Consider the following 21,194-nt stretch of genomic DNA (forward strand, 5'->3'; position numbering starts at 1 on the left):
AAAGGGCTCTGGAGCTAAGAATACATGCACCTCTCTAGTTCTTGCCTTGATCTCGCCAAGCCCTTGTGGATCCGGCCTTGTTCTTTTGGTCTAGTCATCGCTCTTCTTCTTAGTCCTCGTGGGGTTAGTAGCAAGTGAACTTGAAGACGACTTCTCCAAGTGTTCAGTATCCTAGCTTCGGCGGCTGACGCAGTGACCGCTTTTTGATTCTACGAGGGTTTTTACAGTTAGTTTTAATCGGTTGAGTGGCTTAGCGGGATCTGGATCATCTCTGATCGAGGCGAGCCGTGGCAATCGCGAATTTGATTGTCGCTCGTACAGCGTCCATCTCTGGTAACCGCTGCTATCCATCTGACCAACCCGTGACCAATTGGCGAAGGAGGCTCTTCCCAAGTCATCAATGTTCCCCCGGGCTCTCGCATGGCCGTACTTGAAGCCGCCGCATTGGCAGAACATGGAGGCGTGGATTGCGTACTGTGCAGTCTACGCCGACAGACTCGCAGACGAAAAAGTTATCCATGGTGCCCCAAGTCAGCCAAGCCATGCTATCATGCTACTCCAAATGTGACCATTCAGAGATCGTGCGTATCTGCCGCCACATGTACTTCTCCAACTTGTTCGCACACTTCACATACAGCGAATTCTCGTCATTGAACTGTCGGCAGTTGTCGAAGATGAGCCGGGCGTCTTTAATGAAATCCTCAGGTGTCATGTATTGCTCCGCTTCCAGCCTGGCCTCCATAGTACTGAAGTCCATTGGTGCCTTGATGACTTTGTAATAGTCGGCGACGTCGTCCTCGCTGACAGGCTGCCGGAATGGCCACGATGATTGATGGTTCTGGAGGTCATTCAAGAGATGTGACAGCTGCTTGTAGTTCGGACCGTGGCGGGATTGCCAAGCCAGCTCGTCCATCTCAGGTGACCAACCCGACGCCCGGATTGCGTCGATGGATAGGGGGTCAATGGGAGCGCGGCCGTTCTCCCACTGTTTCGGAGGTTGATGGACCACGTGGCTCTTACTAAAAGCCCGTATTTTGGCATGGACGCATTTCTTCTGCTTGAGGAGCATGCGGCCTACCTCTAGGTAGCGAATCCTCGGGAGCATAGAGCACTGCATAAGAGTTCCGCCCTCATAGTCTTTTATACACCCCTTCCAAATTGAGTCATCCAACGTGATCTCCTTTGTAAAACCCTGTTTCTTGAAATAGGGGATAGCCATGTTGTCGGCATAGGTCAGGAGATGCATCATATCCGATGATGCCTTAATGTAATCCTTCAGATGCGACATGAGATGCGCCCCATACCCCTTGGCCTGCTCGTCTGACAAGACGGCGCAGAAGACAATCTCGGCGAACTTGCGATGCTTGAACGACCGGTACGTGATGCCACCTACTACTGCTAGCGGCTTCCTCACAATGGCGATGGACATGTGAGCTCTATCGTAGACGAGGCGCGCGATGTAGCTCTTGGGCATCTCCGGCAGCTGCTTTTGGAAGACGCATTTCAGCGCGCCTAGGACGATGAGACTCTCCCGGTCACCATCATTGTTGACGACGCGAAATTCTATCTCGCCGTTACGTTCTTCAATAACTGCGGGCTACATGGCAGGTTAGTCACATTACAGGTAGAGTCCAGGGTTTCAGGGCGGCAATACCTTCTCGGGAAGTAGGATGGGCCCCATCCCTAGTACCTGCTGGGCTGGAAGCGATGGTATGAAGTCAATGCGCTTGCCGCGGCTCATGGGAGTCGACGAGGAAGTATCCTCCATCGCGTCAGGGTTCGAGCCTTAACCAACGCAAAAATGAAAAAAAAAAAAAAAAAAAAATAAGGTCAGCAAAAGTGCTACCAAGCGAGAAAGCTGACTGTAAAATTACCTCGATAGGAGTTGGGCTGTTGATTCCGCTGATCAGTGGCTTTGTGGGACCCGCACGCTGACAAAGATCTTGCCTTAAATGATTTCCGGCCGGGTAACCCCTCGCAACGTAAAGGGGCTCCACTTTAATTAGGCCGAGCTTCAAAATACATGTTTGCGAGGCAAATTTCCACCCTTCGAAATCGATCCTCACCGAGACATCAATCCCACGCATCATGGATGGATCATTGAGTGTAGAAGAGCTGAGGAGGCTCCTACGGGAAGCTCAGCAACGTGCCGAGGAAGCGGAGAGAGAACGACAAGAGGAGCGACAACGCGCCGAGAGGGAACAGCAACGCGCCGAGAGGGAACAGCAACGCGCCGAGAGGGAACAGCAACGCGCCGAGAGGGAACAGCAACGCGCCGAGAGGGAACAGCAACGCGCCGAGGAAGCGGAGAGAGAACGACAGGAAGAGCGACAACGCGCCGAGAGGGAACAGCAACGCGCCGAGAGGGAACAGCAACGCGCCGAAGCGTCAGAGGAACAAACACGACTCACGACACTTGACGAATACATCGCAGCCTGCCATACCTCCGTTTTCTCCCGATTTACCATCGAAACAGATCTAAATCTGACCTCGAGGGGCTCCATTACAAATCCGCGTGACAAGTGGTGTCCCAAAAATCTGAGGCCATGGCCCGACTTCCTTGATCAACAGAAGCTCATCTTCGGCACGCTCTACGATTCATTCCCTACCGACCGCCGCGTTTTCGAGAACCGAACTTTCCTGGCCGGCTTGGGAAACAGGATCTCTCAACGGCCGATAGCGGACGAGAAGACACTCGAATATTTCCTGCATAATAGCGTGGAGGATCCGGTCAGAGCCATCATACAACAGCTCAAACTGGTGGAAGAGGTCAGAAGGGCCTTTCAGATCGGAGATGGTGTCGTCTTTGAGAACCATCCCCATGCCCTCAGCGATGTCGCCGAGGAAGTCATGGACAGGGAGACCCCAGCGACACCACCGCGGACGCCGGACCATCGAAGAGACCTCAACCAGCTGCGACCGGATCAAATCTGCGTCTATCGATCCGACAATACCCTGTCTTCCCGGCGCACCATGGTTTACGTTTCCGAGTATAAGCCGCCTCACAAGCTGACCGCTCCGCATCTTCGCCTCGGTCTCCGCGCCATGGACATCCACAAGGAAGTTGTGAACCGAAAGACGATTCCAACTTCTGTAGACCCCGACGCGCGTTTCCAGTACCATGCAGAGAAGCTAACGGCATCTGCCATCACGCAGACATACCATTACATGATTGAAAGTGGACTTGAATATGGGCTTTTGACTACTGGCGAGGCCATCGTGTTTCTCAAGATTGACTGGGACGAGCCTGAGACGCTGTACTATCACCTAGCGGAGCCTGGTCCGGAGGTGTCAGCTCATCCAAACAACCTCCATATCTGTACTGCTGTCGGACAATATCTTGCGTTCACCCTCATGGCTCTCGGTTCGCCAGGAGAACGACGGGAGAATGGGCAGGAGGAACGCCAAAGAGCTATGGAGAACTTGAAGACATGGGCCGAGGACTTCGAATCGACATTACGCTCTATTCCAGAAAATGAACGATCGGCGTCATCGGACTACTCACCTGGTCATGAACCTACCACCTACAAGGGCGTCGATCGGACGCCACACTTGCCCCGCAGAAGGAAACGTCGAATCGCTAAGAGCCAGATTGGTGAGGGGTCGTTGAGGAAGGACGACAGGCGGGAACCATCTGATGACGAGTCGGTGCCCAAGCCACCGGACACACCTACGCCAACCGGACGAAGTACCAGACAAGGAACTAGGCGAAGCCAGCGACTGGCGCACCGGCCGCGCGGAGGGGGCGGTGAGCAGGGTCGGCAGTACTGTACGCAGAAATGCCTTCTCGGGATGGTCAAGGGAGGTTTTCTCGACCCAAAGTGCCCGAACGTGGCACTTCACTGCAAGGGCTGTGCTCCCGCCCGCGCACGCCATCCTGTCAATCATGAGGAATGGCTTCGTCTACTCTGGAAGCAGCTGGAACAGTCTCTTGATGACGGGATCAGGCCATTGGGGGAGGGTGGTGCGCGGGGTGTGCTCTTCCAAGTGACCCTACTTGCGCATGGCTACACCTTTGTCAGCAAGGGCACGGTGCGGGCCTTCATCAAAGATCTCGAGCACGAGGCTGCTGTTTACGAGCGTCTCAAGCCTATCCAAGGCGTCTACGTGCCTGTCTTCCTGGGTGCCATTGACCTCCGATCGATGAACAAGATTTACTACTATGACCATCGGGTCTACGTGGTGCACATGACACTTTTGTCCTGGGGAGGGTGCAGTATCGACAAAGCACAGAAGGTTGGCGACATAAACAGGTCACTCGAAGACAAGGCCATTCGGCCCTTGAGAGCCATACATCGAGAAGGCGTGATCCACGAAGATGTGCGACTTGCGAACATGTTATTTAACTCTGAGACCAACGGGGTTATGGTGATCGACTTTGAACGGGCTTTGCTACTCGAGCCGCCTCGGCGTCCGTTGGCGCAGCTGGTGCCGAACAAGCGAGCGTGGAAGTCGGAGGCGATGGATGTCATGAAGGTGACTGGTGATTCAAGCGAGCGAAGTCGGTCACATCGAAGCTTTTCAGAGGATATTTGGTTGGCAAAGACGGCGTTCTTAGAGCGGAATACTCACCGTGGAATATGAGTTGCGAGCGCTCCTTGTTAGCAAATCTGAGAACAGCCGAAACGCATCATTTTCAGTCTATCGGGTAATTGCAGTACCGTACAGTAACGTACTAATCAACTTTACCATCAATCACCCTTTGCACACTTCTTCCTCTGGACTATTACGTGCGAATAATGCTTGCTCTTCTCACCTTCCTTGTCGACAATGATTGTTCTGCCCTACATTACATCCGACTTTCACGATCGATTTTCCTACGCAAGATGGTTTCGGTAATACGATAAATCCCATTATAACATTGCCGGGTTGACCAGCAAAAGTGAACGCGCACTCCGCTTGTGTCTCGCACTGTTCTAGCGTATATCTTCACGATCGATCAGATGCTCGTACTTGTTTATACGTTCTTCGCACCAGCATTCCGGACACTGGTATGAGGACGAGTGCTTTTTGCTCCATGAGTCGACAATCGAGTCGTGACCTACCAGAATTCCAGAAGCGGACTCCCTAGGGTAACGCTTTTCCACACCTTTCCAGCAGCTCTTCCGCTTGGGCCGATACCGATAACAATCGCAGCATGGCGCCCAAGATTTCTTGAAGCGACCGCGAGCGTCTAATGGCCGTACGACATGTAGAAGTGCGAGCATTGCAGAGCAATTCAGGCGATAAGCTCGATGCTTGGATGCGCAGGGGATCATTGTGACTGTCATCGAGGAAATATTAAGCAGCCGCTTGCACGTGAGTGCCAGGAAGAGTTGGTCGACCGAGCCAGCATGTATAAAGATTTGAAGCAGCAGCTCATTCGGCAGCGCCAGGAGTCCTGATGGCTGAGTTGCCTGTGGCTGTTTGAGAAGCTGCTTTACTCAGCAAAAAAAGGCCAAACACTCTAAGACGCAGATGTAGCCTACTGTTTGTGGGATTTTAAATGCATTCCACTGGGTAGGAGCGTGCTCGCTCTCGCAATCCTCGAGGTCATAGGGCCACAGTCCGTACATTGTGAATGGCGAATGCGGAGTACCGGTAGTTCCTGAGCGGGTTCTGGAAGATGTCGCTGTTGACGTCGTGAGTCGTCCTGCTGAACCTGCTAGCCAGACGGAAGTAAATAAACAAATAGATGATGAATAAACAAAGTAGCCTAGATAACATGGGCTATTTACTTAGTTATGCCTGAAAGTCTGAATAAAAATTTCGTTGCAGTTCATGTGGCTCCTCATCTCGGTCTTGTGCCCCGCAAAATTGCCAACTGTTTTCGTTGGTAACCCTAGCAACTGTAGCTGAATGGATGAAGGAGTGAATGAAATTTATTCCGTCCGGGAGGACTAACCTCATAGAGCCAAGTACGCTAGGCTATTTACAGTTCCAAGCTCTTCTGCGCGCGTCTCCCAGAAGCCCTACATTCTTCCTCATCCGCTAGTTGGCCTCGCCTCGCTTGACTCTACGTGACAGGCCTGCTTCAAGGCCAATTTCTCCAAGTGTTCAACATCCTATCTTCTGCAGCTGAAGCATGGTCTGTCAGATTGAGACTGTTTGGTGTTAGTATCGCCAGATTTGGCCCCGAAATGCTGTTGGTTAGTGTTGAGACCATATGACTGGGATGTGGATACTATGTAAGGAGCTGTGCTCCTCTCAGACACATGTAACTTAGACCTTTCAAGAACAACACATCGTCTTTCACTCCTTCAATATTGCTTTATCAGTTAGTAAGTCATCCAATCTGGTTTGCATCAAGTCTCTTTGTGTCCATAGCGAACCTAATCGCCGCCCGCACCGCCTGTAGGTTAAGTGCCCATTTAGGTCCATCCGATGCTACCTTTCCGCCCAAAATCCAATCAACTACTAACTTGGTACTTGTTGAAGCACAACTTAGCGGCGATCCAAAGGCCGTACGAATCGTGGGCGACGCAAGGTAGATTTCTCGCCACTAATCGAAAGTATAACAGCGCCGTATTCGCTCAGCAAGATGTCGAGGGCAAGGATCACAACCATCGTGAATAGCTTCACGGTTAGCGTGAACGCTACACCACAACTAGCATCAGGCAACAGCCTGCTGCCTATGAGATCGGCAGACTGAACACAGGTATAAGAGACCGACTCTCGTCACTCCTTTAGATAGAAAATCAAGCGCTCATTTAATCCTCATGGCCCATCAGTACCTGCGACATCAGCCATGCCCAGCGAGAATGAACGTGTTTTCAGTGCGGCAAAGCTCACCATATCTTCACAAAGGAACGCCTTTCACTGGGTTACTGTGGAGGCATTGCAATGCCTCAGAAACTGGGCTCGCACTCGTGCGCTTTGCTGGGCGAAACCAGGGGGGGCATCAAGACACCTTGCTTTAAGATGATTGGCTATTGAATATGGATCCACTTTACTTGCAAGTAAGTAAGTAGAGTAAGTAAGTAGTTCCGGGTGGCAAGTAAGTAAGGATATGGTTAATAAGTAAGTAAGTAAGCCTGAAAAATTTACTTACTTTACTTATGTAGAACGCTGCACATGCGTCCGTCTTCACTCCCGAAAAATTTCAGCTCACCCATTTCACAAGAGCAAGGACAAGGATCGACGTCAGCGAGTCCCTACGAACCAGATGGGGCGAAATCCAACCCAAGGTAACGTGCAAATATCTGGGTCTAATCATGGACGCCGCTCTCTCATGGAAACCACACATAGATGAGATACAACGCAAGGTCTCCAGGACGGTGACCGCCCTCAGCTGCCTCGGCAGCTCGACATGGGGGTAACAATGAGAGAGACGCGAATAGGGTTCCGTCGAGGTAATTTACCGACTGGTAATTTACCTATCCGACCAAAGTTTTTGACGTCAGAAACTTCTAGGTATTTTACATGTCAATAACCTCTCATTGGTCGATGTCCATATCATCTCCACTATTTTCCAAATCGGTCTCTTCCCAACCCCAGCCATCGACAACAATAGAGTCTTGGAAGGCGTTTTCTATCTTTACTAGTCGAGCAACATCAACTGTCTCCCAGTTTTTGACAACCATCGGTTCCGCAGGATTATCTTTGACCGTCTTGAGCCTCTTGAGCACCCGACTATTCATATAGATGAAAGTGGCCTTGTCAGTGCTAAGCGGACTAAGCCGATTCCGAAGCTTACAATGAAGGTAGTTCGTAGCACTGAAGGAACGCTCTGAAGGAACAGAGTTCGCCAAGGATCCTAGAACTCTCCTTGCCAATGTAGCCAACTTGACCCCCATAGACCCAAAGTATCCCCACGCGCTTAGGACGTAATAGTGAGAAGGCGTATGAGGAGTCTTCGGCTGTTCTCGATAGATCCGCGAGGTTGGGCCAAAGAGAGCACCTTCGCGAGCACGGAATCGACAAAACTCCCCAAAGAGCTGTTGGTACTCTTCGTTACTGGTATTTTCTTCTAGGAAGCGATGTGCTCTCTCCATAGTGTCAAGCCCAAGACCCTCCCCTATGGTTGTCCGTGGGTCCAAGGCAAATGCGAAGTGGTGAATGTCTGTCGTTTGATCTTTCATCCTTTGGACTCGCCATTGCCTCAGCTCCGAGTAGTTGATAAGAGGATCTTGGTTAGCCTCCTCAAGAGCATCCCATTTGCTCTGGATAGTCAACCAACGGGGAATAACCTCTCCAACGCATGAGTGATCTCGCTCTGAGCAACGTTGTGCGTTTTCGATAGGCTGGAGGATCTTGGCCAACATCTCTACCTCATGCCAAAACTCAAAGTTGTTGATGGACGAGAGTATTGCCCTTAGGACTTGTCGATCTTCCTCTTTCTCCTCTTCCCCTTTGATAGCCTTAATTTTTAGGGAATTGAGGACCATAGCATCACGTGCATATGCCCGAAGAGCATCCTTGTTTGCCAGTGAAGACATAACAGCTCCGAGTTGTGTTCCCCAACGAGTGATGGCTGGTGTAATGAAAGCCTTCTGTTTACCGTAACACTCAAGCTGATAAGCACGAAGTCTTGCAAGTTGGAGCTTGGCCTTTTTAAAGAACGTGATGATCCTCGTAACTTTCTTAAGGACTGAAGCCCATCTCTCCGATTCCACGATGTCTTTCACTAGAAGTTGAAGACCATGGGAATCACACAAAATGAAGAAACAATGCCTGAACTCAGGCATATTCTTCATCTCAGTGTGGAGTTTCCGCATTGTCGAGCATGTATCTGTGCAGATAGCGTTCATGCGAGAGAAATCCTGGAAGTCCTCTCCTTCCTTCGTGAATACGTCTTCCAAGAGTGGCTGGATTAGGCGAATGGTATTCAAGGCCGTATGTTCCTCGTTCCGTGTATTAACAGTCTTCCAATAGAATGTAACCGAGTTGGGAATTGAGATCGAAATGTTGACAATACGGTTGTTGCTTATGTCGTCAGAAGCGTCAAAGATGACATTGAGATGATCGGCATCGTCGAGGATCTCCTTGACTTGGACTCGGTAATCTTGGTAAACTTCAGGAAGTATGGAGGCAATTCGATCACCACTAGGGGGCTTGTACGCTGGATTGAGCATTTGGATGAACTCAACCATGCCAGAGTCTTCGAAGGTGGTGTATGGCTTGCCAGACTTAAAGATGGCGAGGGCTGCGGCTCGATCGAGTTGATCTTTAGAGTTTCGATCCATCATGGACAAAGCCGTGGTTATTCGAGGCTGGCGATCCACATGGCCTGCAGCTTGCTGGAAACCAAGACACTCTTTGGCAAGGTGATTCTGTTGTCGTTGGACGTGCTTGGCCATGGTTTTAGAACAGTATTTGCACCGAACGCGAAGTTGAGTGAATTTACACCCTCCTGGAGGAATTGGGGCTGCTGCAAAGTGTTCATGAACACCATGAGTCTTAGGGCGACCGCCTTTGTTACTCATCGTGATAGTTGCATGTTCTTTACTTTTCAACACTGAAGAAGGGAATTTGGTCATGTTTTGTGCGCCAGTCAGGCGATGCACTAAACCTATTCCGTGTATACACTAATCCTAATACGGCTATAAACTAAGCCTAAAATGGGAGAATTTTTGACGTAAATTACTGCCAAAAACCCCCTTTAGGAATTTGACCGTCAAAAACGGAACCCTAGTGCTACGAACTACCTTCATTGTAAGCTTCGGAATCGGCTTAGTCCGCTTAGCACTGACAAGGCCACTTTCATCTATATGAATAGTCGGGTGCTCAAGAGGCTCAAGACGGTCAAAGATAATCCTGCGGAACCGATGGTTGTCAAAAACTGGGAGACAGTTGATGTTGCTCGACTAGTAAAGATAGAAAACGCCTTCCAAGACTCTATTGTTGTCGATGGCTGGGGTTGGGAAGAGACCGATTTGGAAAATAGTGGAGATGATATGGACATCGACCAATGAGAGGTTATTGACATGTAAAATACCTAGAAGTTTCTGACGTCAAAAACTTTGGTCGGATAGGTAAATTACCAGTCGGTAAATTACCTCGACGGAACCCTAATCCCAGTGCACTGTGACTTCAGGGCGAGTAGGCCGCTGGATACATCGCAACGTGGTAAACAAAGCAGGCTCTCCGTCATAGAGTGGCGCATCGATATGCCAACGTTGGAAGCGAGTGTGGCCAGCCTCAAAGTCGTCGTCAGAAAGAGGCAGATCATGGAAATCGTGTGAAGGAGTCTTGGTGATTGTCTTGTCCGCGATCCCGTAGTGGTCCTTGCCCTGATAACCCTTACCGACAACGCGAACGTTTTCGGCCCCTGGGATAGCAAGCACGTCGCGCCCTTTCTGGCTACACGTTAGCAAGCTGGCAGTCAGGAGCATGGTAAATGATAGCTGACCGATAGCACGCCTCCTTTCTCATTGAAGGACTTGACATCACCATGGGCATGAACCATAGGCGCCTCAGGATCAAAACGGGTCACCAGCTCCCACTGTTTGACTGGGTGGATATGCTGCTGCCCCTTGACAACGACTAGTTTGTGTGTCCAGATGGCATCAGAGAGGGCCTTGACATCAATATCTGAACGCGAACATGAGCAACCCAAAAATTACACTTCTCTGTGTCACTCAACACCTACCACTGATATTGTCAAGATCAAGATTGGTCACAATAGCGCCAAAGTTGTGCTTCTCCTGTTCTGTCTTGGGCATCGTAGTGATGCACAAGGTTGGCTTAGGTCCACGATGTTCGACCGACATTGCGACAATTGTAACGTAAAGTTATGGCTGAGGTAGGTAGAAGTAAATAGACGATAGATTTGCGAAGCTTGCTGGACAATTTCCTACAAGTATTGTGGTTGAGGCCAACCTTGCATCCCTTATATTATTGCATGGTACGACGCTTCCAAAGTAGAAGCGCGTTCTTTTCCCTCCTCGTGCTCGGTTTGTGACAAAATCCGTAAGTGAATATTGGTCGATAATCTACCGGTAGTTTAGGGTGGCATTGGCTTCGGCCGAGCCTTTGGTGGCGACTTCGGCCGAGGCCGCCCAAGGGTCGTTATCTTCTTATCAAAGGCTCACCCAAAATCTCGGCCGAGAGTTGATGAGGCTAGCTTTTCACGGGTTAATCAGGGACTTTGCATGAATGCTTGTTCCTTAGCAAAAAGAACGAGACTATCGGGGCGCTTTTATTCACCAAAGGGATAACCTTTCTGGACACCAAATGCTGACGAAATCATACATTGAAAAGGGCCTTTTGGACAGATTCATTGATACTTGGCCCTCAACGTCAGTAGACTTCGCGAAAGTTCCATACCTCATCCTCAACCACAGGCTACATCCATGTACTTAAAGAGCTCTTATTAGACGACCAAGATACAATCTCTCTAGTTCTTGACTTGGCGTTTTCCTAGAGTCGCATGCTGGGGAATGTTAAGTTAGTCTCAAGGCTCAGTGGAAATATCATCGTGCTCTAACCCACCAGTTGGCAAAAATCTCCGCCCTGTACCTTGCCTTACTATCCTTGCTTTAATAGAGGTAATGTTGAATATGTGGGGTGTCACGTGTGGGTCAAGGATCTTGAGATTAAAAGCAGGTCCTTCAGGGGCAGATACTTAACGAACACAACACGAATACACTGATTCAACCAATGGACCGAATACACGTACTGTCTGACAGGAATTCGAGTTTAAAAAAAGAAAAAAAGAAACACGCTTAGAACGTGAGTCGAAGAACAAATTCGCCCGTTAGCCTGTCGGTTATTGGCTCAGGGGCATCGTCGATCGAATCGACAGCCATCTCCCACTCTCGCCTCACTCCCGCGGTTTGCTCGACGACTTCCTCAATCTCTAGGGTCATATCCTGACCATCCCTCAACTCTTGCACAACATCATCGTCCACCTCCACTTCCAGGCCGCCATGGACGGAGTGGACGGTCCGAAGAATCTTAGATGGGTCGAGACCCCACTTGGCTGCGATTCGGTCTTTCAACTCCTTAAGCGTCCGTTGTAGCAAGTAGATTGCCCGATGATACTCTGGCTTGTCAGAAGTTCCTTGGCTACGGCACAGGATAGAGAAGCAAGCAACCGGCTTTGGGCCCCTTTCCTCAGGAGGTCGATACAATGGGTCGACGTCAAGAGCCTCGATCCAACCGCTGAGGACACCGTCGTCATCTGTCTTGCCGATTCTGGTCGGTGCCTCAGTTCCCTTGCGAGACGCGTCGCCGGCTCCAAGCGAGTCGAAGCCCTGCCATTGACCACCAGGGCCGATGTCAGAAGCTCGTGGCACCAGCAAAAGCGAACTGGGTGACGGGGATATCATGAAGCCCGTGACGGAGCGTCGTCCACTCCTGGCTTGCCAGTTTGGCTCATCGCAACCTTCTGACCTTGTCAGTGGGGAGGCATCACTGGGAAGCGGTACAGGATGCAGGTCTGGGTCATCGAGCTCCTCGCCCCTGAGACAAAGGACACTGACTGGGCGTGTACTGGTGCACATATCCTGTAGAGTCTGGAGCTGAAATTTCAAGTCCTCTTCCATAGACGCCCTTGCGCTATTGCCTCCATTGGTAGAGCTGACTGAAGACACAGACCATGTCCGCTTGTGTTTTTGTATCCTGCTGCGCGGTTGGATGTCCCTAACCTTTGCGACGCCACTTGAACGCTTCGGCTTACCGAAATTCTTCAGTTCACTCTCCGCCTGTGCAATCTGCTGCTCAAGCTTTTCGATGGACTTCTTCACGTGAGCAACATCGTTGGAGAGCTTTCGTTCGGCCCCGTGATCGCGGAAGAGCTTAACCTTGCAAAAGCAAATCTCGAAGTTCGAGTCAGCCCCAGGTTGGGACGTACCGCAGGGGATGAGGTTCGTTTTCGCGCAGAGTCTGACCGGCATGCCCTTGACACCTTTCGAATGGCTGAAGTCCGTGGACAGGACGTTGAAGCGAACTGCGATATTGACCGCAGGAGGACCGTTGATGCCTGGCGTCCATATGATGGAGAAACCATCAAACGAGGAGGACTCCAGCTGCACGTGGGATCGCTTACCGCCATCGTCCCAATCAGCAGGTTGTCCTGCATGCACATATTCAACAGCCTGCAACTTTCCATCTCTCTGATGCGCCTCATTAGCCCCTCTATCTTTTTGCCAAAGACCCCAGCAAACACCTGGCCGTTGCCGCTGCTGATCGTCTTCAAATGATATCCGAAAAAATGTGCGATATATTGTGCCCGGGGAAACCGGCATGGTCGCGTTGGTGTCAGTAACGGATAGAGAATAGGCCTTTCCTTTATTGAGGTAGGTGACAGGGATTTCGTCTGCATGCTTGATCATAGCAGTGGGCGCGTTGAGAGTGCAGTGGAATCGAAACTTTTCCGCCGAGGGAGGCAATCGATGGGTCAACTGTTCAGGTAATTGGCTCGTCTGGAAGCCAACCAAGGAGGTTGAAGTTATTCGGTCTTCAGCAGGGTACGAATCCATCGGCGAGTCGTCTAGGTCCATGGTCTCGTAGCAGGTGTCCTGGTGCACGAAAGTGGACGGCACAGAAGCCTGTTGATGCGGGGGGGCTGGATGAAGGGTTTACAATAGTGGCACTGATGAGGTTGCGATATCTCGAATCCCGTCATTTCCGATATTGTGCGGACTGGTCTCGGGTGCATTACATCTTCCAGAGTCGACATGGACAATGGTGTCCCGAGGCCCATACTCAAGCCCATCGCGAGGGCGTGCAGGTCGCCAGCCTCTGGATGGAAAAGCGTATTGGTGCCGCCTGGACTTGGCGTGTAGCAGCCGGGAGGTGTATTCGCAAAATTGGCAAAGGAGATTAAATTGAGATCTAAGGGAAAAGATGTAAACCTCCACAGCTCATTCGTAGGCCGAGGGGGTGGGTCTTGGTCGCAAAAGGCATCTTGGTCAATGTCTCGGGGCCTGTGGGAGGACTTCAATCAGCAAGGTTGTCCAGCATCTCCGCGCCGACAGTGAAAACCAGCGGCGATGACTCAAAGCAGAGATAGGGGAGACTTGACGTGATCGCGTTACGATATATAAGGCGGAAATTAGAGACATACCTCTCAGCCAGCGGCGCTGGGGGTACCAGGGGATTCTCGGCAGCGGCCGAGGAGCTGGCCGCTGCGACTTCAGGAAATTGCTGTTGAAAGCTGGCTAGCAGGTCATCCGCGGGCTTCTTCAAGCTCTTTCTAAGCAGAACAATGTAAGTGGCATACTGCATCTTGAGCCGCGTAAAGCCTTGTAAGATCGGAGCGGAGTTTGGAGTGGGGTGTGCTTGAAGCGCGCGCATGTATAAACAACCAGACTTCTTTGCTCACCTTTGACGGAACATATCAAGATAGACGAAGCTATGCCGTCCAGCAATAACAGCGTTATCCGAATGCTGTCAGCGTGGTGGGGAAAGGATGTCTTTGATCCAGATGATCCTATGGCCTTCACGTCTTGTGGCGGCGATATATGTGTGTGGTTCAGCGAGGAGATATCTGCCCAGTCGCCGGAGTTCATGGATTGCAAAGCGACGGCTCACGCGAGGGCGGTATCCCCCAGAAGCCGTGAATGGAGGCGTTGGCGACGGGAGGTACCTAGAGTGTGCGTAGCAGGCCAGTGACTGAGCCGTTTGTTTCTGAGCGAGTGAGGATGACGAGTGACAGTTTTATGAGGCAACGGCTGACATGATAATAAAAAATGGGAGAAGATGCGCCTTTAGTCATACGGGCGGAACGGCCCCACTTGCGGGCTCTCAAAACTGACTATCCCCTGACCTTTGTACCTCAGGTAGGGGGTGCTTTGGATAGCAAAAAGAGGGTTGATTCGCAAAAATGCAGCTAAGCCATATAACTATGAGCTTAACTCGCAAAGGTCATCACGTCTGCTTACATACGTACAAGAATATGGAAGTAGCCCCCGCTAACCGTGGAAATGAAGCTACGAGCTGAGCTACGTAAGGTTGGTGCCAGCAGAAGTCACTTTTTTTTTTTACGAATCCGACGTCTTTTTACTATCCAAAGCAACCCCCTACCTGAGGTACAAAGGTCAGGGGATGACCGGTTTTAAGAGCCCTCAAGTACAGGGAAATGGCGACACACCCCAATTTACGGAAAAACTATACGCAGGCTACGTCAGTATAGACGCTTCTTCTAACATATCCCGATCCATCACCCGTCGTGTGATTAGTAGGGACCCCTGTCTGCAGGACCTCCTGCGAAGTTTAATCTTGCACCCCATAACGAAAGGGTCTGGGCCGTTGCGGACCAATAAGACGTTACGGAGTCGCTCCGTCAGCCCAAGTTTAGGGTTTGTCGCCTATCAGGTGGTGCCAGAGACACAAGCCACATGGGTTTGAGTCCTCTCAAGAAGAAACTTCCGACCGGCGGGGTTCCCCGATCACGCCCTTGAATCAGCACTTGTCTCCACGCGCTCAAGGCCACTTCCAGAATCGGCTTAGATTCTGAACGGATCTGCCCAGATAAACACAAGTCAGTATCCTTGGTGCGACGATCGAATTTTTGCGGCTGATCGTGGTAAGAAGCGTTGGGCGGCGCGACGCATCATAGCGCGTCAGACCTCTCTCGCCTCCAGTGGACAACCAGGGGTCCGGATGCGGTCCGGGCATTTGGTCCAATCATAGAGGGCGGCAAACGCTCCTTGCGGGCGTTGCCGCTAATGCAGCTCAATTCCAACGGGCACGAGGCCTCTTCCGCCGCTTTAGCGAGCACACCAATGACAACATGGGGGGATGGGGGTGTTGTGTTCCAGCGAGGGGTCGAGCGTCGAGCCACAATGACCAACCAGTGTTGACCTTAAACTCTGACCTGCAGTGAGCAAGAACTCGTCGACTTGCAATGCATTTCCCGCTGCCTCGCCCCATCTCCAGTCTCTCAAACTCTTAGACTAGCTCGCCTTTTTTACGTACAGGCTTTGGTGGCCCCAGAGATCCAGGCTTCGACCCCAAGGAAGATATGACTGAGGACTGAGGTCTAGTAAGGAGTAAGCCGCTCGCCCGTCTCCGTGCTCAGATATTGGGTTGGGTGCACCCTTTGGCGCTTAGACCTTACCCGACAACCCAACGGCTCATTGGTGCCCCCCTTTTGGCCGCCCCTTCAATTCAGGCCGCGTGTTTCAGGGTACCTAATGCTACCATATGCAGCCAGGCGTCACTGAGTGTCACTCAAGCGAGACGGTCGTGATTTAGTGTCTTGGAGCGGTCTTATGCTGGGGACGATCCAGGAACAAGAAAACTTCCGTTCCACCCTGCATCAACCTCCCGCAAAACTGGTCTTAAATCCAAGGTCTTGACTTTCACCAAGTTACCAAAACTTACAAGACGATCATCCCTACACATATCGATTCATTCAACAAACCACTGATAGTCATCTATAGAGAGCATCTTTCCGCCAGTGTTCCAAGCCTCAGCAGATAAATGAGCTACGGTAGGTTTATTCTGCAACCAGGCCTGTGTGATGTGAGCTGACATCCTGAAACAGACACTCACACGAACTCCCTTCCGTACATGGAAGGGGAGACAATGCTCGACAGCTACACTCCAGATGTGGCTATTGGAGACGAGTTCACTATAGACGGCACGGCCGTTCCGTTCCACCCGCGATTGAAGCTCTCGGAGTCGATCGACCCGCCACACTTCCTAGGCGCTTTCCAGGATGAAGTTGACTTCACTACCTCCTGCAGGCAAGCCAGCCTTGCTGACGACGAATTTGTACTCTACTGGGGAGGCCATCAGGTCGATGAATACTCCACCATTGAGGACCATACTCTGTCTTCCGACGGCCTGATTACAGTCGCTGACGAACCACCTTCGACCTTCACTCCTTCGTTCCAGTCGTCACAGGAGCCACCCAAAAAGCCTGGTCGAAAACGCAAGACGCAGCTTAGTGAGCGCGCAGCTCCTAAATCCGCTGGACGCAATTCCAGACGAGACAATAACGATGATCCGAGGACGAAGGGGATTCATACCCACGCGAATGAGATCAGCGTTAACAGCGGCACTCGTAATCGCAAACATGACGCGGGACATAAGCGAGTGCAAGAGAGAAACCGCATCGCTGCCAACAAATTTCGCATAAGAAAGAGGGAGGATCTTGCGAGGCTCGAGTCCGATGGACAGGATATAGAGCAACGCCATAGAACTCTGTCCAGCTGCGTGGATGATCTGAATGAAGAGATCCTTCACCTCAAGATGCAACTATTGCAGCACACGAGTTGTAACTGCACCCTAATACAGCATTACATTAAAAACGAGGCACAGCACTATATTCAGCAACAGTACGGAGACGGTTACCCCCGGGCAGAGGATCTCCATCTACACCCTCTTCCTAGTATACCTTACCTTATTGAGTAACGTACTCCACAAGTGAGTCGGTCAAAAATCTCAACCATTGATATAGAATCTTAAATAAAACCATAACAAACTATCTGATCAATTAAAACTAATCGCTATACCATTCCCTAAACGTCTCAAGAACATCCTGATATGTTCTTGCGTTATGATCAGTCTTGCCGCACATTGAACAATGGATCCGTCTCGTTATCGGTCCAGCCATTGTGAGTCGTGGCGATAGCCCAATCGCCCGGGAGGCTGCTTTCCCGGTACCAGCTGGCGAGGTGATGTTGGCCTGCAACCACGATGAGCGGCTGGATCGCCCACCCTTCGGCATTGATCGCTTGGATGACTGTGGCCCATTCCCGATTTCCAGGCTGGACTGATTTCGGTCTTTCACGCCTGTCTGCACCTGTAACGACCATTTCGCTTGCAATCATACCCATCATAAAGCCGGCCTCATCAAAGTTGTAGATATCAGCTAGCGTGATACCATACTTCGCGATTGTGTTCTGTACGAGCAAGAACCAATCGCGAATAATAGTCGGATCTTGACTTCAGGTCGGTTCCAAGCCGCCACGGTAGATGATGGATGATTCCAAGGCGTTTGAAGTTTGCGCGAAGGCTAAGGGGCAGAAGATTTCCCGGGGAGCCGATCTCCTGGGGTGTCACAAGACTACAGCAGGTCTCGGGCCCCACTTTGCGGCGTGATTGAGAAGGTACCTCATGCAACCTTCGAGTTGCCCTTTGACACAACACCATAGAATTTACTAGGGAATATCGTCCATTTAGGTCAAATTGAAGCATCAACTATGCCTTCGGTACCAGAGGAACTACCGGCTTTCAATGAATACGATAATAATAGCTTTATTGAAGACCGCAATTGCAGCCCGCTGCAGCCCGCGGATGTCACGTGCGCACCGAGCCTGCCCGCCACCGACGAGCGAGGCTACCACTTCCAACTTCTTCACATCAACACTCGTGCCTTACGGGTCAAGGAGCTGCCCAACGCGCCTATTGACTTCTTCTTATCCTTTATTCCTTATTCCCTCGTCGAGAGATGGGTTCAATACACCAATAGCTGGGTCACCAGCCTCCTTCATGAGCGCCCTCTCCGTGCCCGGGCTCGCCTGCGCAAGTGGAAACCCACCACGGCTCCTGAGATCTACGTCTTCCTGGCGATTCTTATATACATAGGAATCTTTCAACAGAGCAAGGTTCAGGACTTCTGGAAGACCTCTGGCGATGGGCACCAACGGCCAGATCACAGCATTATTAAATATATGACTTTCAACCGCTGGTGGCTGCTCTTTCGCCATATCCGCATCTTCCCACTTCTTGATCCTTATGACAAGCTTCCTCGAACGTTCCAAGCTGTGAATAACTGGTCTGACCTCCTCCAGATCGTCACGGCGCAATTTCTTGACCTTGGTTCCCACCTTTCCGTCGACGAGGCTATGATACGATATACAGGACGATCCAAACAGAAGACCAAGATGAAGAATAAGCCGATAAAGCAGGGTTTCAAAGTCTGGAGCGTTGCGCAGCAGGGAATCCTCTTACGGTGGATTTGGCACCGTCCCGGCAAGAAGAACGGTCCAGTTGGTATATCAAGAAGAACACACATCGACAGAAGCTTCATCGACTATGGCCACGGCCAAGAGCGATATGAGAAGATCAGGAAGAAGAAGGGGAAGGAAAACACCAAGAAAAAGTCAGAGAAGATAGCTCTCAACCCCACGCAGAGCGTCGTTCCTGCCCTCATCAACCTTCTTCCTCAGAGCCAATACCACGTGTTTTTTGACAACCTTTTCAACTCAGCGGACCTCCTACGAGCCTTACGCTTCTACGGCCACGGCGGCACAGGCACAGCCCGTCTGAATAGTGGCATCTATCGCCCAATAAAGCAGCTCAAGAGAGACGATACGACTGGCGCCCGGCTTCTCACATTCAACCAGGTGGTTGCAGTCCCAACAGAGGATAACCTTGTACGCTTTGGCGACGTATTTTGGCTGTGTTTCCCTTACTAATTTGTCATCTTCTAGGTCATGCAAATCGCTTGGAAAGATAACGCTCTCGTGCTCTTTATGACAACATCATATACCGGGGAAGAGCGCATTTTACGCAAGAGAAAGCGGCCTAACTCCACGCAAATCCGTGCCCGACCGATACAGCGATTCTTTGGCGATGAGAAGATCAAGCAATTCGAGATCCCTACTGTTGCCGCCGACTATAATGACTGGATGAACGGTGTAGATCGCAGCGACCAGTTGAGGGCATCACAAGGCTACGAACACCCGTTCCGCCGGGGCGCTTGGCAGGCTATTGCGTGGTCCTTCTTGCTCGAGATCGCTCTCACCAACAGCTACGGCATACAGTTGCGAGGGCAGCCAGCTTGGAATAGGGTCAAGGTTCAACGGAAGTGGCGGGAGCTCATTATTGATGGTTTAATCGCTAGGTTTCACCCACAAAGTCAGTCAAGACAAAGATACCGCTCTGGAGACGAAATTACACCTATTTTCCTACATAAACGCGTCTCACGAGGAAGCCCGTCAGCTTGCCTTGCTTGTCAGGGCCATCAGCTTGGAGAAATAAGGTCAAAAGGCAAGAGGCCGGCGTTGGTGGGCACCGACGGCAACAGGGTCTCACCACCAAAGAAGCGGCAGACACGAAGTGGCTGTGAGCAATGCAATGTAGCACTTTGTAACAAGGGAAATTGCTGGGACTTCTATCATCATCTAATTTAGGTGCGAAGATAAGTACCTTTCATTCTGCGCATTTTGATTGGGCTAACACCCTGGTCGTGACCTCACTGTAGTCTTGTGACATGATTTTTTTCCAGGCTATCTTCGGTTACCTCGTCTTTTGCATCATCTACAAGTGGTCCGTGGACTGGCTTGACACTGGTGCGCAGCCTCCTAGCCTTCTGAACATGTTGATTTACATGTTCCTGCAGCCTGGAACCCTTGACGAGCGCTTGTACGCTGGCCAAGAATATGTTCAGGTCATTCTGCTCTTAATAGCTTTTGTCCAGGTCCCGATCCTGCTCTTCCTCAAGCCCTTCTTTCTCCGTTGGGATCACAACCGTGCCCGTGCGGCCGGGTACCGCGGCATCGGCGAAACCTCCCACGTTAGCGCCCTGGGCGGCGACGATGAGAGCGAGGCCTTGATCAATGGACACGGCGACAGCTTTGGCGATGATGGCGAGGGTGTTGCAATGATTACCCAGAACATTGGCGAAGATCACGAGGAGTTTGAGTTTAGCGAGGTCATGATTCACCAAGTCATCCACACTATTGGTAAGCTGCTGCTTTATCTGCAATCGAGGGGACATTGAATCCTAACCTGTGCCTATAGAGTTCTGCTTGAACTGCGTTTCCCACACTGCTTCGTACCTACGTCTCTGGGCTTTGTCGCTAGCCCATCAGCAACTGAGCGTGGTGCTTTGGAACATGACTTTAGACCCTGCTCTGAAGACGGGAGGCGTTATCGGCGTCATTATGATTGTCGTCTGTTTCTATATCTGGTTCTTCCTCAGGAAGCTAAGCTCTGCCTTCAATTCCACTGCGACAAGATGGACACTGACAAGTTTTGTAGCGATTGCCATTTTGGTGTGCATGGAGGGTACCAGTGCCATGTTGCACTCGCTCAGGTTGGCGTGGGTCGAGTCCTTCTCTAAGTTCGCAGAGTTTGGAGGTTGGCCGTTTGCACCATTCTCGTTCAACAGTATGTTAGAGGAGTCGGAGGAGTTGAAGGACTACTTGGAGATGATGTAACATATTCGCGAGGGTTAATACTTCCCCTATATCTTTCTGTAGTCTTAGCCACATTGTACGATAAACACAATGCACCCTGGAGCCAACTCATCTGTTCCACTCGCCCTGTTATCCCGCTTGATGATCCTGCCTCATGTGTACATGGTCCAGAAC

General features: G+C 51.0%; 7 protein-coding genes across 7 annotated transcripts; 3 read left to right on the plus strand and 4 right to left on the minus strand.

Moving 5' to 3' along the window:
• Positions 1 to 553: 553 nt before the first annotated feature.
• On the minus strand, positions 554 to 1,768 carry MRS44_017520 (uncharacterized protein; the record flags this gene model as incomplete). The annotated part of the gene is made up of 2 exons (XM_065615431.1): positions 554 to 1,597; positions 1,655 to 1,768. The coding sequence occupies 2 exons, from the start codon at positions 1,766 to 1,768 to the stop codon at positions 554 to 556; spliced, it is 1,158 nt and encodes a 385-aa protein (XP_065471503.1).
• Positions 1,769 to 2,088: 320 nt separating this feature from the next.
• Positions 2,089 to 4,584, plus strand: MRS44_017521 (uncharacterized protein; the record flags this gene model as incomplete). The annotated part of the gene is made up of 1 exon (XM_065615432.1): positions 2,089 to 4,584. One exon carries the CDS (start codon positions 2,089 to 2,091, stop codon positions 4,582 to 4,584), a length of 2,496 nt encoding a protein of 831 aa, XP_065471504.1.
• A 2,831-nt stretch (positions 4,585 to 7,415) lies between these two features.
• Positions 7,416 to 9,404, minus strand: MRS44_017522 (uncharacterized protein; the record flags this gene model as incomplete). Its single annotated transcript, XM_065615433.1, has 1 exon — positions 7,416 to 9,404. One exon carries the CDS (start codon positions 9,402 to 9,404, stop codon positions 7,416 to 7,418), a length of 1,989 nt encoding a protein of 662 aa, XP_065471505.1.
• Positions 9,405 to 9,989: 585 nt separating this feature from the next.
• Positions 9,990 to 10,691, minus strand: MRS44_017523 (uncharacterized protein; the record flags this gene model as incomplete). The annotated part of the gene is made up of 3 exons (XM_065615434.1): positions 9,990 to 10,277; positions 10,331 to 10,512; positions 10,571 to 10,691. The coding sequence occupies 3 exons, from the start codon at positions 10,689 to 10,691 to the stop codon at positions 9,990 to 9,992; spliced, it is 591 nt and encodes a 196-aa protein (XP_065471506.1).
• A 954-nt stretch (positions 10,692 to 11,645) lies between these two features.
• Positions 11,646 to 14,151, minus strand: MRS44_017524 (uncharacterized protein; the record flags this gene model as incomplete). The annotated part of the gene is made up of 3 exons (XM_065615435.1): positions 11,646 to 13,489; positions 13,630 to 13,850; positions 13,991 to 14,151. The coding sequence occupies 3 exons, from the start codon at positions 14,149 to 14,151 to the stop codon at positions 11,646 to 11,648; spliced, it is 2,226 nt and encodes a 741-aa protein (XP_065471507.1).
• Positions 14,152 to 16,455: 2,304 nt separating this feature from the next.
• On the plus strand, positions 16,456 to 17,286 carry MRS44_017525 (uncharacterized protein; the record flags this gene model as incomplete). Its single annotated transcript, XM_065615436.1, has 1 exon — positions 16,456 to 17,286. The coding sequence occupies one exon, from the start codon at positions 16,456 to 16,458 to the stop codon at positions 17,284 to 17,286; it is 831 nt and encodes a 276-aa protein (XP_065471508.1).
• Positions 17,287 to 18,077: 791 nt separating this feature from the next.
• Positions 18,078 to 21,041, plus strand: MRS44_017526 (uncharacterized protein; the record flags this gene model as incomplete). Its single annotated transcript, XM_065615437.1, has 4 exons — positions 18,078 to 19,253; positions 19,311 to 19,670; positions 20,108 to 20,564; positions 20,623 to 21,041. The coding sequence occupies 4 exons, from the start codon at positions 18,078 to 18,080 to the stop codon at positions 21,039 to 21,041; spliced, it is 2,412 nt and encodes an 803-aa protein (XP_065471509.1).
• Between the last annotated feature and the right edge of the window lie 153 nt (positions 21,042 to 21,194).

The sequence above is a fragment of the Fusarium solani genome, assembly GCF_023522795.1.
Source record: "Fusarium solani strain SB1 chromosome Unknown bctg00000014, whole genome shotgun sequence".
NCBI classification, from domain to species: Eukaryota; Fungi; Ascomycota; class Sordariomycetes; order Hypocreales; family Nectriaceae; genus Fusarium; species Fusarium solani.